The sequence below is a fragment of the Pleurodeles waltl genome, chromosome 3_1, assembly GCF_031143425.1.
Source record: "Pleurodeles waltl isolate 20211129_DDA chromosome 3_1, aPleWal1.hap1.20221129, whole genome shotgun sequence".
In the NCBI taxonomy this organism is placed as follows: Eukaryota; Metazoa; Chordata; class Amphibia; order Caudata; family Salamandridae; genus Pleurodeles; species Pleurodeles waltl.
Genome location: NC_090440.1, coordinates 1,034,187,230 through 1,034,203,760, shown reverse-complemented (window position 1 = coordinate 1,034,203,760; position 16,531 = coordinate 1,034,187,230). Strand labels below are relative to the sequence as shown.

The 16,531-nt window shown below is 49.7% G+C and overlaps 1 protein-coding gene across 2 annotated transcripts in view; it reads left to right on the top strand.

Annotated features, from left to right (window-relative positions):
- LOC138284950 (protein mono-ADP-ribosyltransferase PARP14-like) overlaps positions 1-16,531 on the top strand; it is a 1,156,311-nt gene that overhangs the window by 253,085 nt on the left and 886,695 nt on the right. For both annotated transcript variants that reach the window (XM_069224299.1, XM_069224298.1), the window contains exons 5-6: positions 299-604; positions 1,476-1,712. In XM_069224299.1, the coding sequence (XP_069080400.1) occupies positions 299-604; positions 1,476-1,712 (543 nt within the window). The remainder of the gene's footprint in view (positions 1-298; positions 605-1,475; positions 1,713-16,531) is intronic.

Here is a 16,531-nt window from a genome sequence, read left to right as displayed (position 1 = left end):
CACAAATTCTTGAGCTTTCTGATGTAAAATCTACTTGAGATGTATACGTTTTGCAAACTGTTTCTTATACATGCAACCAACATGTTCTCCATTTTCAAGGACCTTTTCTATGAAGCCTGGAAAAAGAAAAGACGGGTCCCATAAATTTGATAAGATGACTACACTTTTGCGCCAGGCCCTGTGAGGCTCTGGACCCTGTCAATAATTTGTCTGATTATGAATCAACAATTTCCATGCAGTGCCTGTGTTTTACATAACCTCTGATTTTTTTAAACATTTTTTTATGGCCTTTATTCAGATGCCAGAAAAGTTTTGAGTCGTGGTCATACTGTACACAACATCTTGCTTCAGGTGCAGCCTTGTCAAGGACCTAGTGTTATCAATGAGCAGCCTCCAACCCCTGCTACCACTTCTTCATCATCATCATCATCATCTTCATCATCATCATCATCATCTGTTGTGCTGGAGAACGTCCCAGACACCATGAATCTTGAAATGTTGACCATGCTGGTGGAAAACACCGGTGGCTTGGATGAAAAGGACTTCAAATTGGAAATGATTCCTGAACAGAACGTAGCTGTTGTTACTTTACGAGCCAGTGAAGGTAAGTTTGCTAACTGTGTTTAATTGTATGCTTGCTATTTCCACATTATGTTCTCTGGAGAGGGAAAATGGAACTTTGTTAAGAAGCAGATTAGGTTCTGATGGCCATAATGGACAGCCCTAAACAGATATATGAAACAGAAGGACTCCATGGCATTATAAGGATATGATATGATAAGCAGTTGCCCAGATTCAAACACGTTTTGAGTTTTGGTGGACAAGTTCCTGAATTGTGAGCTGTTTTCTTATTTATTCAAAAAGTCTAGGTGTAGGCTTGAACAGAGAATTTAAATAGGATGGCAAGTACCTGCTTGTTTGTATATAATTCCTTTGGTGTACAAGCAATTAAATTAATTTTGATGTGGTTTGTCAAAGCAGTTCTGTGCTCTTTCGCTCTCCATAAATCCATATGCTAATGCAGTGATTAGACATGAGTTTATAATTGAAACTAAAATCAAAAGGCACTCTTTTGCACTAACTCCCAGGTTAAAAACATGAGTTGATGTATAGAGAAGCTAAAATAGGGATTAAGGACATTAATTATCTACTTTAAGAATGTGGAATTCGTTTAGTCTGTGGTATCTTTTAGCCTATAGCATTTCATTGAACTAATGTGTCTTCCACAGGTTTGCTATCTATGTTAGGGGACTACTTCATCTTCTTGCAATGAAGGACTTTTTCTTTGTTGTTAGAGCTGTTTTCAGTTATTATAATTGTAAATCTTGACCTAATTAAAAAAGTGAAATGTAGGTAAATGGCTAAAGTAACCTATCATAGCAAAGGCTACTGATACCTGCCTGCCTTATACTTTTTTAGACATTGGAAAAGGGAAAAACAATATTGTAACAATGTAATTTTATTTACTTTGATAGATGTGATGGACTTTATACAAAAGTGCATCCAGAGTACCAGGATAAAGAATCACAACATCACTGTACGACTCCTTGAATGCACAAAGAGTATCATGGTCGAAGATCTACCATCCGATGTGTGCACAGAGTTCCTCAGTATCTACTTTGAAAGCACTAAGCATGGTGGCGGACCGGTCGCAGAGGTGCAACCTATACCTGAGGAAAATTCAGCGATCGTTACATTTTTTGATCAAAAAGGTAAGACAAGTCACTCTATGGTTTTACTGGACTCCTGTATGGTTTTGTGCAATCCATGCAAAATCATAGTTTTATTCCTGTGGATAAACTTTGTAACCGCTGCAGGATTATGGTGTGTTGCTCTCCCAAGTAAATAACTACATAACTTATTTACATTATGCATGAAGAATCTGCTATTATATGTGGCACATGAAAACATCTTATCCCAGTATCAGAGTGCGAATGGCGGTACAATTCTAAAAACTCCTTAATTGAAGTCAGTGGATATTCCTAATACATTTAGGGCGTCCATTGGGGCACTATGTAAGAAAGCACAAGATTGACACTTGGTGAGGGGGTGGAGGACTCCTCATCCTTTCCATTGTCAGGTATAGGATTTCACTGAGATTGGCAAAACGCATTGTATCCCCTGATCCTTCTGGTGCTCCTTACTCCTGTATTTCTGGCTGGTGTCAATTAATGCAAGCTTTGTGGCTTCACTAGTTTGAGTTCAATATGCATTTTGACCTTTGTGTTCAGATAGGCCTGAACTGGGATTGCTACCTGTACGAAAGCCTGCAAAAGCAGGTTCAAAAGCATTAGATGCCGTTCGTCAAAACTAGAGACATTTTTGAACAAAGGTAGATTTTGAAAGCATAGGCAAAAAAAGGAAACCTGGTCAACCAAAGTGGGATAAGTATTGTCACACTTGAGCCAGTAACTCATAGTTTGTTTGGATATAGAAGAGAACCTGCACACCAATGTAGAGTATACATTTACCGGACACAAAGCTTTGCAGGTTTTTACCTGCCAATAAGGCTCTGGATAAGCTTTGAATTACTGGGGAATCTTTGATGTTTTTGCTGCTGGACTGATAAGAAGAAGGGAATCTGAGGTGCTCATTGTGAAGAGCGAATTGCCCTTGACTGCTGAGGTGACTTTTTCAAGCACCCCACTCATTGAACATCGATAAGAGTTCTGACCAATGGAAGCCAGAAGATCCTTGCTGCTGAGTTTGTCTGAGTCATAGAAACCGTTCTAGTTTATGCCGTTGTCATGGAGCTGCAGAGATTCTTTACTGCCTTCAATTGTGATGCGCTTGCAGTGTCCTGACCTGCTCCATACTTGTTAATGTACCGTCCCCTGTTTGTCTTCTTGGGATTTAATGGACTGATGCATCTGTTACATTTGCACCCCAGGATCAAGGGCTCAAAACCTGATGGGCTCACACTCCATTCATTCTACCAAGGGCAAAACAGTTGGTACCATTGATTTGGGAAACAAATGCATTTTGTCTTTTATTAGTGGCAAGAGATCTCTTTTGGGATAAAGCTGAGCCCTAAAAATACAGGTTATGTTATAGACCCCTGTAATAGGGTTGTCCTGTTTCCTGTGTCCAGTAGTCCAGATTCTGGAGCCATTAAAACCAAGGTTTTAGCCCTTATTGTTCAATAGATATTACAATTTTAAATTTGGGTTGGTCCCTAATCCAGTTTTTCCTTGTTGGGACTGGTGCTGACCCGATACAGTTGCCGAGAGAGCTTTACATACTTTAGATGTTAATGTTGCACTCCTGTACTATATATCTGATAGGGAATTCTAGTTGCAGAATCCTTACTTTAGAATGTCCCCCAGGCATCAATCTAGATCCATTGTACCCAATAATCTAGGTAGTAATGGCATAAGCTACTGCACCTCCCAGTGATGTCCAATCTAGTACATATAATATATTAGTTCACAAGCGGTGCAAGTGGTCCAGTGCCTTACTACCCATAGGCACAAAGAAGTCAGGAGTATGTCACCCAATTTAACCCCACTTCGCCATGAGCTGGTAATAGTAGCTGAAGCTAATCTTTGGTGCCGAGATTTAAATGAGTTTTATGTGCCGCGGATTGTACTTATTTATTCTTATTTTTATGCATTTGATTATTTTCTTTTAAACACAATTTATGTATTTTAAACAAGGGTTGAGGTGCTTGATGTATTGTTTTATGTTGTCATTTTTATCCACTTATCTTAATACTTTTTTCAATACGATGTATTTATGTCTTTTTACCTGCTTTGATGGTATTATTTTGCCGAACAAAGCTATCTATCTACTACCCATAGGCACAAAGAAGTGTATACAGGTATACACAATGTCCAATAAACAAATGGGACCACAGCACACACAAAAAGCATGTGTAGTAGTGAAATAAAAAGGTGAGCTTCGGTATGTCAGATCCGTTAGTACAGTACTCTTCTTCGTCTTCCAGAAAGATGTTTATTTGAATCAGTAGTTGCAAGTTATTGAGTACATTCAATCAAACACATCCAACACGTGTTTTCGTCACACAGTGACTTTTTCAAGGCTAGACTGTAGACGAATAGGTAGAGTATCCAATTAGAAGAGACTTAGAATGGGAGCTGCTGTATCCCAAATAGATTTGTAGGGAAGTTTCTTATTCGTATGTCACAAAATAATGGACACCAAAAGTTTTAATGCGAGAAATGGAGTCCAAAAGACCTTGGTAAGTCCTCTATGCTGTGTCGTTATAACTGCAAGCGTGCCTGGGGCTTCCTCTTCTGAATCCCTTTTGTCCCTTAATGAAACCCTTACTGATGTCCTGCTGGGGACCTGGTCCAAGCCCAGCACAGAGGGCTCCTGTGAACAGGACCATCGCCCATTACCATAGACCCACTCCAAAATACCCACTGTTCCTGAAGCAACACCTAGCCCCTAAGAGCTTGGTTATACAAGCGTCCACGTCTCCGGACGCATTTCCTTCTGCACCCCTGGATAGGTAATCCAAGAGACTCGACCAACTCAGGAAGACGTTTTCTTCCTCCAGCCTTGCATTGTGGTCCGTTTGCCTTTTGGGCCATTGTGGTCCGCATGCCTTTTGGGCCATTGCACCCATACTTAATGGGACACTGTTGCACAAGTGCCAAAGTCACACCTGACTCCCTCCCCCTCCCTTTAATTGTAGCTTTTCTGGACACAGTGCAGTTTCGGGCTTATCCTCCGAGCAGCGAGTGTAAGATGTTCAGGCTGTGACACTGATATTTCAGCCTCTATTGTACATTTCTCTGAGAATGACTGCATCCTGCTGGTGACACATGCCAGATGGCATAAACGGGCTCTTCAGTGGGACCTGAAGCTCCAGTGGGTGCAGCATCAGGGGAATCTCTCCGATATGGTCCAGATCTCGGAGGGAACTGCTCAAGATCTTCAGTAGTGGCTTACAAACTGCAATTGTTTCAGGGGCAGATCCCTCTTCCTTCCCCAATGAGATCTGACAGTAGTGACAGATGCATCACTCCTGGGATGGGTTGGCCACATGGGGGTGGTGGAGATCAGAGGCTCCTGGTTTCCAGTGGAGTTCCAGACTCCAAATCCGTCTTTTGGAACTCAAGGCGATCAGACTGTGTAGGAAGTTGGCTCTGTATGTACTATTTCAAAGTAAGAAATAACATGCACAGAGTCCAAGGGTTCCCCTTAGAGGTAAGATAGTGGCAAAGAGAGATAATTCTAATGCTCTATTTTGTGGTAGTGTGGTCGAGCACTAGGCTTATCAGAGGGTAGTGTTAAGCATTTGTTGTACACACACAGGCAATAAATGAGGAACACACACTTGGAGACAATTCCAGGCCAATAGGTTTTTGTATTGAAAAATATATTTTCTTAGTTTATTTTAAGAACCACAGGTTCAAGATTTACAAGTAATACTTCAAATGAAAGGTATTTCATGTAGGAAATTTAGGAACTTTGAATTAGCAAAATAGCATATACAGTTTTCACATAAATGACCCTCGGGTAGGTCGCTCCCCTGCTCACGCAGCGCCTCCAGTCCCTGACTGCCTTCCTCTCCTGTGAGTGTGCTCCCCCCTTCGTGCCCGTGTACCCCGAGTGCTTGAGCTTGTGCTGGTGCTGACTGAAATCCCTTTTCTCTCCTTGTATCCCATGCGTGTGCCCCCGAGTGACTGAAATTCCCCTTTTCTCTCCTTGTATCCCGTGCGTGTGCCCCCGAGTGCCGTGCGCCGTCCTCCCCTCTCAGCCCCTCCTTTTTAGTAGATTTTAGTAGGCTCTTGTTCCCTTTTCGCCGTCTTGCCGCTTTTCCCGCCGCTCCTACCGCGCTTTTCCCGCCGTTTTTTGCCGCTCTTTTTTGCCGCTCTTTTTTGCCGCTTCCAGCTCCCCTGCCCGCCCACCTCCCGCCTCCCAGCTGACCCCGCCTCCCCACCTACCCCTTAAATGGCGGCCGCTGCGAGGCAGAGGTAGCGACCACTGACCCTCGGGTAGGTCGCTCCCCTGCTCACGCAGCGCCTCCAGTCCCTGACTGCCTTCCTCTCCTGTGAGTGTGCTCCCCCCTTCGTGCCCGTGTACCCCGAGTGCTTGAGCTTGTGCTGGTGCTGACTGAAATCCCTTTTCTCTCCTTGTATCCCATGCGTGTGCCCCCGAGTGACTGAAATTCCCCTTTTCTCTCCTTGTATCCCGTGCGTGTGCCCCCGAGTGCCGTGCGCCGTCCTCCCCTCTCAGCCCCTCCTTTTTAGTAGATTTTAGTAGGCTCTTGTTCCCTTTTCGCCGTCTTGCCGCTTTTCCCGCCGCTCCTACCGCGCTTTTCCCGCCGTTTTTTGCCGCTCTTTTTTGCCGCTCTTTTTTGCCGCTCTTTTTTGCCGCTTCCAGCTCCCCTGCCCGCCCACCTCCCGCCTCCCAGCTGACCCCGCCTCCCCACCTACCCCTTAAATGGCGGCCGGTGCGAGGCCGCGCAGCGGACGCGCCGCTGGCGCGCCGAAGGCGCGCCTAATGCAAGCCCGTCTGCGCCCGTCCGCGCCTGGACCGCGCCTAGTGCCCGAACCCTTGGCCCCCGCGCCCCCCGCTTGACCTATGACTCCGCCACCCTCGCCAACCTCAACCCCGGCCGCGCGCCGGGCTGCTACCGCGCCACCCCCAAACGTACCCACGGACCCTTCACCTGCAGCAACTGCCGCTTCACCTGCCTACGGACCCACACCGCCACCACCAAGAACGACGCCCCCGGAAGCAACCTCGAATGCATCCTGGTCAACACCCGCTCCGTCCACAGGCACGCCATCGAACTGTGGAACCTCATCAACTCAACGAACCCAGACATCGCCTTCCTCACCGAGACCTGGATGAACCCCTCCTCGGCACCCGACATTGCCATAGCCATCCCCGACGGCTACAAAATCATCCGGAGAGACCGCTTCAACCGCACCGGAGGAGGCATCGCCATCGCACACAAAAGCTCCATCAGCATCTCGACCCACACCGACAACTCACTTCCCGACGCCGAACACCTCCACTTCGCGATCCACATCGACCCCAAGACAACCCTAAGAGGAACCCTCATGTACAGACCACCAGGACCCCGCACCAAGTTCAGCGAAGACATCGCAGACTTCGTCAACCCCCACGCACTCTCATCCACCGACTACATCCTCCTAGGAGACCTCAACTTTCACCTGGAGAACCACACCGACAACAACACCACCGCCGTTCTAGACAACCTCGCCAACCTGGGACTGAAACAACTGGTCAACACCCCCACCCACTACGCCGGACACACGCTCGACCCCATCTTCTCCTCAAGCAAACACATCACCTTCAGCCACACCACCGAACTCACATGGTCGGACCACAGCTGCGTCCACTTCAGCTTCAAGAAAACCACTGTGCATCACCACACCCGGCAACCACCAAAAAGATACTGGAACCGAATCACCACAGAACAACTCGCAGCAACGCTCTCCCTGAACCAACCCACCAGCACCAGCAACCCCAACGAGGCCGCCAACAACCTCACCAACTGGATCTCCGACTGCGCCAACCTCCTGGCCCCTCTGAAGACCCAAACCAACACCAACAACCACAAGAAAAACTCCTGGTTCACCACCGAACTCAAAAACTCCAAGAAAGAATGCCGCCTCCGCGAGAAGACATGGCGCCTCAACCCAACAGAGGAAAACCTGACAGCTCTCAAGGACACCACCCGCCAACACCACCAACGCCTCCGCACCGCACGAAAAACAGCCTACCAGAACAGACTTGACAACAACGCCCACAACAGCAAGGAACTATTTGGCATCGTCAAAGAGCTCTCCAACCCGGACGCAGAAACCAACCCCATCCCTCCCTCACAGGACCTCTGCGACTCCCTCGCGACCTTCTTCCACCGTAAGATTGCCGACATCTACAACAGCTTCACGACCACCAACATGAACCCGCCCCCGGAAGCCGCAAACGACATCTCCACCATCCTCGCCTGGAACCCTACCACCACCGAGGAAACCACCCGCGTCATGAACTCGATCCACTCGGGATCACCCTCCGACCCCTGTCCTCACCACATTTACAACAAGGCCGACAACATCATCGCACCCCACCTCCGAGACGTCATCAACGCCTCCCTCACCACTGCTACCTTCCCTGAAAGCTGGAAACACGCAGAACTCAACGCCCTCTTAAAGAAACCTACAGCAGACCCCACCAAACTCAAAAACTTCCGGCCTATCTCCCTCCTACCGTTCCCCGCCAAAGTGATTGAGAAAATCGTCAACGCTCAACTCACCGCCGCCCTGGAAACCTCCGACTCCCTCGACTCCACTCAGTTCGGATTCAGGGCCAACCACAGCACCGAAACCGCCCTCATCGCAGCCACGGACGACATCCGAGCCCTGACCGACAAGGGTGAAACCGTGGCCCTCATTCTCCTGGATCTCTCTGCAGCCTTCGACACGGTCTGCCACCGCACCCTGATAGACCGCCTCTGCAGCGCCGGCATCAGAGGCAAGGCCCTGGAATGGGTCATCTCCTTCCTCTCCGGAAGGACCCAGAGAGTCCGCCTCCTCCCCTTCAGATCCGCAGCCACGGAGATCATCTGCGGCGTACCCCAAGGATCCTCCCTCAGCCCCACCCTATTCAACGTCTACATGACCCCCCTGGCAAACATCGCACGCAAACACGGACTCGACATCATATCCTACGCCGACGACACCCAGCTCATCTTATCCCTCACCAACAACCCCACATCAGCAAGGACCAGACTGCACGACGGCATGAAGGAAGTAGCGACCTGGATGACAGACAGCCGACTGAAACTGAACACAGATAAAACGGAGGTCCTCATCCTCGGCCCTACCCCCTCCGCATGGGACGAATCCTGGTGGCCCCCCGCCCTAGGCAGCACTCCCCAACCGACCAACCACGCACGCAACCTCGGCTTCATCCTGGACTCCTCCCTCTCGATGACCAGACAGGTCAACTCGGTGACCTCAGCGTGCTTCAACACCCTCCGCATGCTCCGCAAGATCTTCCGCTGGATCCCCATCGACACCAGGAAGACCGTCACCCACGCCCTCGTCACCAGCCGCCTGGACTACGGGAACACTCTGTACGCCGGCATCACCACCAAGCTGCAGAGAAAACTTCAACGGATCCAGAACGCCGCAGCACGACTCATCCTGGACATACCTCGCCACCACCACATCTCCGGACACCTGAGAAAACTCCACTGGCTCCCGGTCAACAAGAGGATCACCTTCAGACTCCTCACCCACGCACACAAAGCCCTCTACAACCTCGGACCCAAACTCATCAACTCCCGCGTCTCCTTCTACACCCCTCCGCGCACTCTGCGCTCCACCGGTCAGGCCTTGGCAGCCGTTCCCCGCATCCGCAAAACCACCGCCGGAGGAAAATCCTTCTCTTTTCTGGCAGCGAAGACCTGGAACTCCCTGCCCAGTCACCTTCGCGCCATACCCGAACACCTCCCCTTCAGAAGGCAGCTCAAGACCTGGCTCTTCGAACACTGACCCCCTCCCCCCCAGCGCCTTGAGACCCTTATGGGTGAGTAGCGCGCTTTATAAATGTGATTGATTGATTGATTGATTGATTGATATAGCTATTTTAAAACTAGACAGTGCCATTTCAACAGTTCCTGGGGGAGGTAAGTGTTTGTTAGTTTTTGCAGATAAGTAAACCACCTACGGGGTTCATGTTTGGGTCCAAGGTAGCCCACCGTTGGGGGTTCAGAGCAACCCCAAAGTTACCACACCAGCAGCTCAGGGCCAGTCAGGTGCAGAGGTCAAAGTGGTGCCCAAAACGCATAGGCTTCAATGGAGAAGGGGGTGCCCCGGTTCCAGTCTGCCAGCAGATAAGTACCTGCGTCTTCGGAGGGCAGACCAGGGGGGTGTTGTAGGGCACCGGGGGGACACAAGTCAGCACAGAAAGTACACCCTCAGCGGCACGGGGGCGGCCGGGTGCAGTGTACAAACAAGCGTCGGGTTCGCAATAGAAATCAATGGGAGACCAAGTGGTCTCTTCAGCGATGCAGGCAGGCAAGGGGAGGGCTCCTCGGGGTAGCCACCACCTGGGCAAGGGAGAGGGCCACCTGGGGGTCGCTCCTGCACTGGAGATCGGATCCTTCAGGTCCTGGGGGCTGCGGGTGCAGAGTCTTTACCAGGCGTCGGGTCTTTGAAGCAGCCAGTCGCGGTCAGGGGGAGCCTCGGGATTCCCTCTGCAGGCGTCGCTGTGGGGGCTCAGGGGGGGGTCAACTCTGGCTACTCACGGTCTCGTAGTCGCCGGGGAGTCCTCCCTGTGGTGTTTGTTCTCCACAAGTCAAGCCGGTGGCGTCGGGTGCAGAGTTCAAAGTCTCACGCTTCCGGCTGGAAACGTGTGTTGTTTCAAAGTTGCTTCTTTGTTGCAGAGTTGCAGTCTTTGTGGAACAGAGCCGCTGTCCTCTGGAGTTCTTGGTCCTTCTAGATGCAGGGTAATCCTCTGAGGCTTCAGAGGTTGTTGGACCCTGGGAACGTGTCGCTGGAGCAGTGTCTTTAGAAGTGGGGAGACAGGCCGGTAGAGCTGGGGCCAAAGCAGTTGGTGTCTCCGTCTTCTCTGCAGGTTTTTCAGTTCAGCAGTCCTCTTCTTCTTAGGTTGCAGGAATCTGAGTTCCTAGGTTCTGGGGAGCCCCTAAATACTGAATTTAGGGGTGTGTTAAGGTCTGGGGGGTTAGTTGCCAATGGCTGCTAGCCCTGAGGGTGGCTACACCCTCTTTGTGCCTCCTCCCTGAGGGGAGGGGGGCACATTCCTATCCCTATTGGGGGAATCCTCCATCTGCAAGATGGAGGATTTCTAAAAGTCAGAGTCACCTCAGCTCAGGACACCTTAGGGGCTGTCCTGACTGGCCAGTGACTCCTCCTTGTTTTTCTCATTATCTCCTCCGGCCTTGCCGCCAAAAGTGGGGCCGTGGCCGGAGGGGGCGGGCAACTCCACTAGCTGGAGTGCCCTGGGGTGCTGTAACAAAGGGGGTGAGCCTTTGAGGCTCACCGCCAGGTGTTACAGTTCCTGCAGGGGGAGGTGTGAAGCACCTCAACCCAGTACAGGCTTTGTTACTAGCCACAGAGTGACAAAGGCACTCTCTACATGTGGCCAGCAACATGTCTGGTGTGTGGCAGGCTGCTAAAACCAGTCAGCCTACACGGGTAGTCGGTTAAGGTTTCAGGGGGCACCTCTAAGGTGCCCTCTGGGGTGTATGTTACAATAAAATGTACACTGGCATAAGTGTGCATTTATTGTGCTGAGAAGTTTGATACCAAACTTCACAGTTTTCAGTGTAGCCATTATGGTGCTGTGGAGTTAGTGCATGACAGACTCCCAGACCATATACTCTTATGGCTACCCTGCACTTACAATGTCTAAGGTTTTGCTTTGACACTGTAGGGGCATAGTACTCATGCACTTATGCCCTCACCTAAGGTATAGTGCACCCTGCCTTAGGGCTGTAAGGCCTGCTAGAGGGGTGACTTACCTGTAGGCAGTGTGAGGTTGGCATGGCACCCTGAGGGGAGTGCCATGTCGACTTAGTCTTTTTATCCCCACTAGCACACACAAGCTGGCAAGCAGTGTGTCTGCGCTGAGTGAGGGGTCCCCAGGGTGGCATAAGATATGCTGCAGCCCTTAGAGACCTTCCCTGACATCAGGGCCCTTGGTACCAGGGGTACCAGTTACAAGGGACTTACCTGGATGCCAGGGTGTGCAAATTGTGGAAACAAAGGTCCAGGTTAGGGAAAGAACACTGGTGCTGGGGCCTGGTTAGCAGGCCTCAGCACACTTTCAAATCATAACTTGGCATCAGCAAAGGCAAAAAGTCAGGGGGTAACCATGCCAAGGAGGCATTTCCTTACAGACTGGCATTGAAAGCATTCCTTCCCTCTCTTAAAGAGAAAGTAGTGCAGGTCTTCACGGATAACACCCCCGCCATGTGGTATTGCAACAAGCAGGGTGAAGTGGGGTCGTGGACCCATTGTCAGGAGGCTCTGGACATGGCTGGAACATCAGCGCATTTCAACAGAAGTCAGGCTCTTACCAGAGTGGACAAACTCAGCTGAAAATGACTGGTTGATCATGAATAGCGTTTTCATCCAGTGGTGGCACAAGGTCTCTTTAAGCAGTGGGGAGCCTTGGTTAGATCTGTTTGCCTCCACAGAGAATGCACAATGTCAGCAGTTTTGCTTGTTGGAGTTTCCAAGGGGTCACTCACTTGGCGATACTTTTCGTTGCGTGTGGAGTTCAGACCTCCTGTACGCCAGTCTTCCCATACCACTTCTGTCAAGAGTTCTGAAGAAGATCAAGAACAACCGGGCCCAAGTAATCCTTGTGGCTCCGGACTGGGCACGAAGAGTCTGGTATCCTTAGCTGTTGAGCATGGCCATTGATCCTCCAATCAGACTGCCGCTTTGGGAGGATCTTCTGTCGCAGCAGCAGGGGAGGGTTCCCCACCCAAACCTGTACAGTCTCTGCCTTTTGCATGGAGGTTGAGCGGTGGCACTTGACAGCTTTTGACCTTCCTCCCAAAGTATGTAATGTTATCTTGGTAGCCAGGTGTCCCGCCACCAGAACGGTTTACGCCTGTCATTGGAAGAAATTTGTGGCATGGTACACAGACAAGCCTGTTGACCCGCTCATTGCCCCTTTTTGCGAGGTCATCTTGTTTATACTTTCTTTGACCTAGCAAAGCTCTGCTTTTGGCACCCTCAAAGGTTATTTGTCTGTTATCCCTGTTTTGCTGAGATTATCTGGCCATGCCTCCTTGTGTAAGCCTCCTATTTTTAGTAGGTTCCTTAAGAGTCATACCCACATGCTTCCTCCATCACTATTCATCATACCCCAATGGGATGTGATTTTTCTAATTTTATTAGCAGTTTGATAACAAGACAATACTAACATTTCATATACATCCGGATAGAAAGTGCACCATACTACTTGAAAAAAACTCCAATTACTCTAAAACATTTCCATTTATACACGAAACATAGAAGGAATATTTTCTTCCCAAAGATACTAAACGTAGCCTACTTCCTAACCTTTATTTTTTAGGAATTGCAGTCAATCACATAATTCAACAGATATCAATTATCTTCATGCAAGGAACTGGAATTTGAATTTATTTCTGGCATTTCTCTAGTATGCTCTTTTTGAGCCTCTTCACAATTCTTCTCTCAGGCTTCTCATTTAACAACAGCCTTCCTTGTGACCATTATATCTGCCTGCAGGGTGAGTGAGCTGCAGGCATTGCTATCTAAGCCACCCCACCTTTCTATCTATCCTGACAAAGTGGTGCTTCACACCTGGACTTCCTTTTTGCCAAAAATGGTCATGCTTTTCATGTAGGCCAATCCATCATCTTGCTTACTTTTTCCGAACCCCCACATCCTTTAAAGGAACGAGAGAGACTACACCGCCTTGACCCAAAAAAAGCATTGGCGTTCTATCTTGATCGTGCCAAAGAGATCCAGATGGATGATCAACTCTTCCTTGGGTATGTGGGTGTGAAGAAAGGTTGGGCAGTGCAGAAGAGAACCATCTCTAAATGGGTTGTTCTCTACATTAAAATGTCTTACACATTGGCTAAAAAGCACCCTCTCCCCCCAGGAGTGTTTGCATGCTCATTGTACCAGAGCAACAGCTGCAACGACTGTGTTAGCATGCAGAGTTCCAGTCCTGGACATCTGTCTGGCGGCAATGTGGACATCTTTGCACACATTTACCAAATGCTACTGCTTGGACAGTCAGGTCCAAAGGGATAGTACTTTGGCTTTTCGGTCCTGCAGGACTTCCTAATATGATCTTGGTTGGCAGACCCTCCTCTGGGGTTGTTATTGCTTGGGTATCTATTCTAAGGTAAGGTATCTGCAACTAGAAGTCTCTGTCAGATAAACAAGGTTCGATGGCATCTGTCGCTGGAGATACACATGTTTTGCATAGCTCGCCATCTGGTGTTGGGTCGGAGTGTTACAAGTTGTTTTTCTTCGAAGAAGTCTTTCGAGCCACGGGACCGAGTGACTCCTCCTTTTGTCTCCATTGCGCATGGGCGTCGACTCCATCTTCGATTGTTTTTTTTCCGCCATCGGGTTCGGACGTGTTCCTGTCGCTCCGAGTTTCGGAACGGAAAGTTAGCTATCTATCGGAAGATTACGTCGGTATTGTTGCGTTCGGGATCGGTTTAGATAGAATCGACACCGCATCGAAGTTTGTAGAGCTCCGGTGCCCTTCGGAGTAGCTTTCGATCCCCCGTCGGGGCCTGGTCGGCCCGACCGCGTGTCAGACAACGCAGATGGAACAGACCCCGTTTCGTTTCTGTCCCAAATGCCACAACAAATACCCGTATTCAGACCAACATTTGGTCTGTAACCTGTGCCTCTCGCCTGAGCACAGTGAAAAGTCTTGCGAAGCCTGTCGTGCGTTCCGGTCCCGAAAGACACTCCGTGACCGTCGAGCCAGAAGACTTCAGATGGCGTCCACGCCGACAGCACACCGAGAGTTCGAAGAGCAAGAGGAAGAGGAGGCCTTCTTGATCCACGAATCGGACTCCGAAGAATTCGATGATCAAAGAACTGTGAGTAAGACGTCGAAGGCAACACACAAGAAAAGTGACGAGGCCCAGGGGACGCCACTGCCACCAGGCCATGGCTCGACCCATAAATTCGGTGACCGACCGTCGGCACCGAAAAAGGCCGAAACAGTGCCGAGATCGTCCGACTCCGGTCGAGACACCGGCACGCAGCCTGCTCGGGACCGAGACAGTGCTGCTGAAAGGGATCGACGCCGAGATAGCGGTGCCGAGACGGGTCGACGCCGAGACAGTGGCACCGAGGAAGATCGACGCCGAGAGGTTTCGGCTACAAAAACGAAAAAAGTCACCTCTGAGCCGAAAAAGACTGCAGACAGGGTTTCGGTGCCAAAACGACCCGCAACCGACCCAGTTACCGGTTCCTATTCAGAGGAGCAATCACTGTCCTCTCAGATGCGAAAGCATAGATTTGAGGAAGAGTTGCAATCCACCGAAGTGGACCATACACAGAAACGTATTTTCATTCAGGAAGGAACAGGGAAAATAAGCACCCTTCCCCCAATTAGGAGGAAAAGGAGACTAGAGTTTCAAAAAGACCAATCACCACAAACAAAAATGGTGAAAAAGGTAACTCCGCCACCCTCTCCACCACCTGTAACTAACGTTTCACCAGCTCAAACTCCATCACATTCCCCGGCTCACACCACCGCGAGCCAAGGTGACCAAGACCAGGACGCTTGGGACTTATACGACGCCCCAGTGTCGGACAACAGTCCAGAGGCGTATCCCACAAAGCCCTCACCACCAGAAGACAACACAGCTTATTCACAAGTGGTGGCCAGAGCGGCAGAGTTCCACAACGAAATCCTCCACTCAGAACCAGTCGAGGATGACTTCTTATTCAACACCCTCTCCTCCACCCACAGCTCCTACCAAAGCTTGCCTATGCTCCCAGGAATGCTTCGGCACGCAAAGGACATCTTCAAGGAGCCGGTCAAGAGTAGGGCAATAACACCAAGGGTGGAAAAGAAATATAAAGCGCCTCCCACAGACCCTGTTTTCATCACCTCACAGCTGCCACCAGATTCCGTCGTAGTAGGAGCAGCTCGCAAGAGAGCCAACTCCCACACATCTGGGGATGCACCACCCCCAGATAAAGAGAGCCGCAAGTTCGATGCAGCTGGAAAGAGAGTCGCAGTACAAGCTGCAAACCAGTGGCGCATCGCTAACTCCCAAGCACTACTTGCACGCTATGACAGAGCCCATTGGGACGAGATGCAACACCTCATTGAGCATCTACCCAAGGAAATGCAAAAGAGGGCAAAGCAGGTGGTTGAGGAAGGGCAGAACATATCAAATAATCAGATACGCTCCTCCATGGACGCAGCGGACACAGCTGCGAGAACAATTAACACATCTGTGACTATAAGAAGGCATGCATGGCTACGAACGTCTGGTTTTAAACCAGAGATACAGCAGGCAGTGCTCAATATGCCATTCAATGAAAAACAACTGTTCGGACTAGAGGTGGACACGGCAATTGAGAAACTGAAAAAAGACACTGACACTGCTAAAGCGATGGGCGCACTCTACTCCCCGCAGAGCAGAGGCACTTACAGCACCTTCCGCAAGACAACCTTTAGTGGGGGGTTTCGGGGTCAGGCCACACAAGCCAGCACCTCACAGACAACCCCGTCCAGCTACCAGGGACAGTATCAGAGGGGAGGCTTTCGGGGCCAATACAGAGGACAATTCCATAGGAATAGGGGAAGATTTCAAAGCCCCAAAACCCCTACAACCAAGCAGTGACTCACATGTCACTCATCCCCTCCACACAACACCAGTGGGGGGAAGAATAGGCCGGTATTACCAAGCATGGGAGGAAATAACTACAGACACTTGGGTCTTAGCAATTATCCAACATGGTTATTGCATAGAATTTCTACAAATCCCTCCAAACATACCACCAAAAACACAGAATTTATCAAAACAACA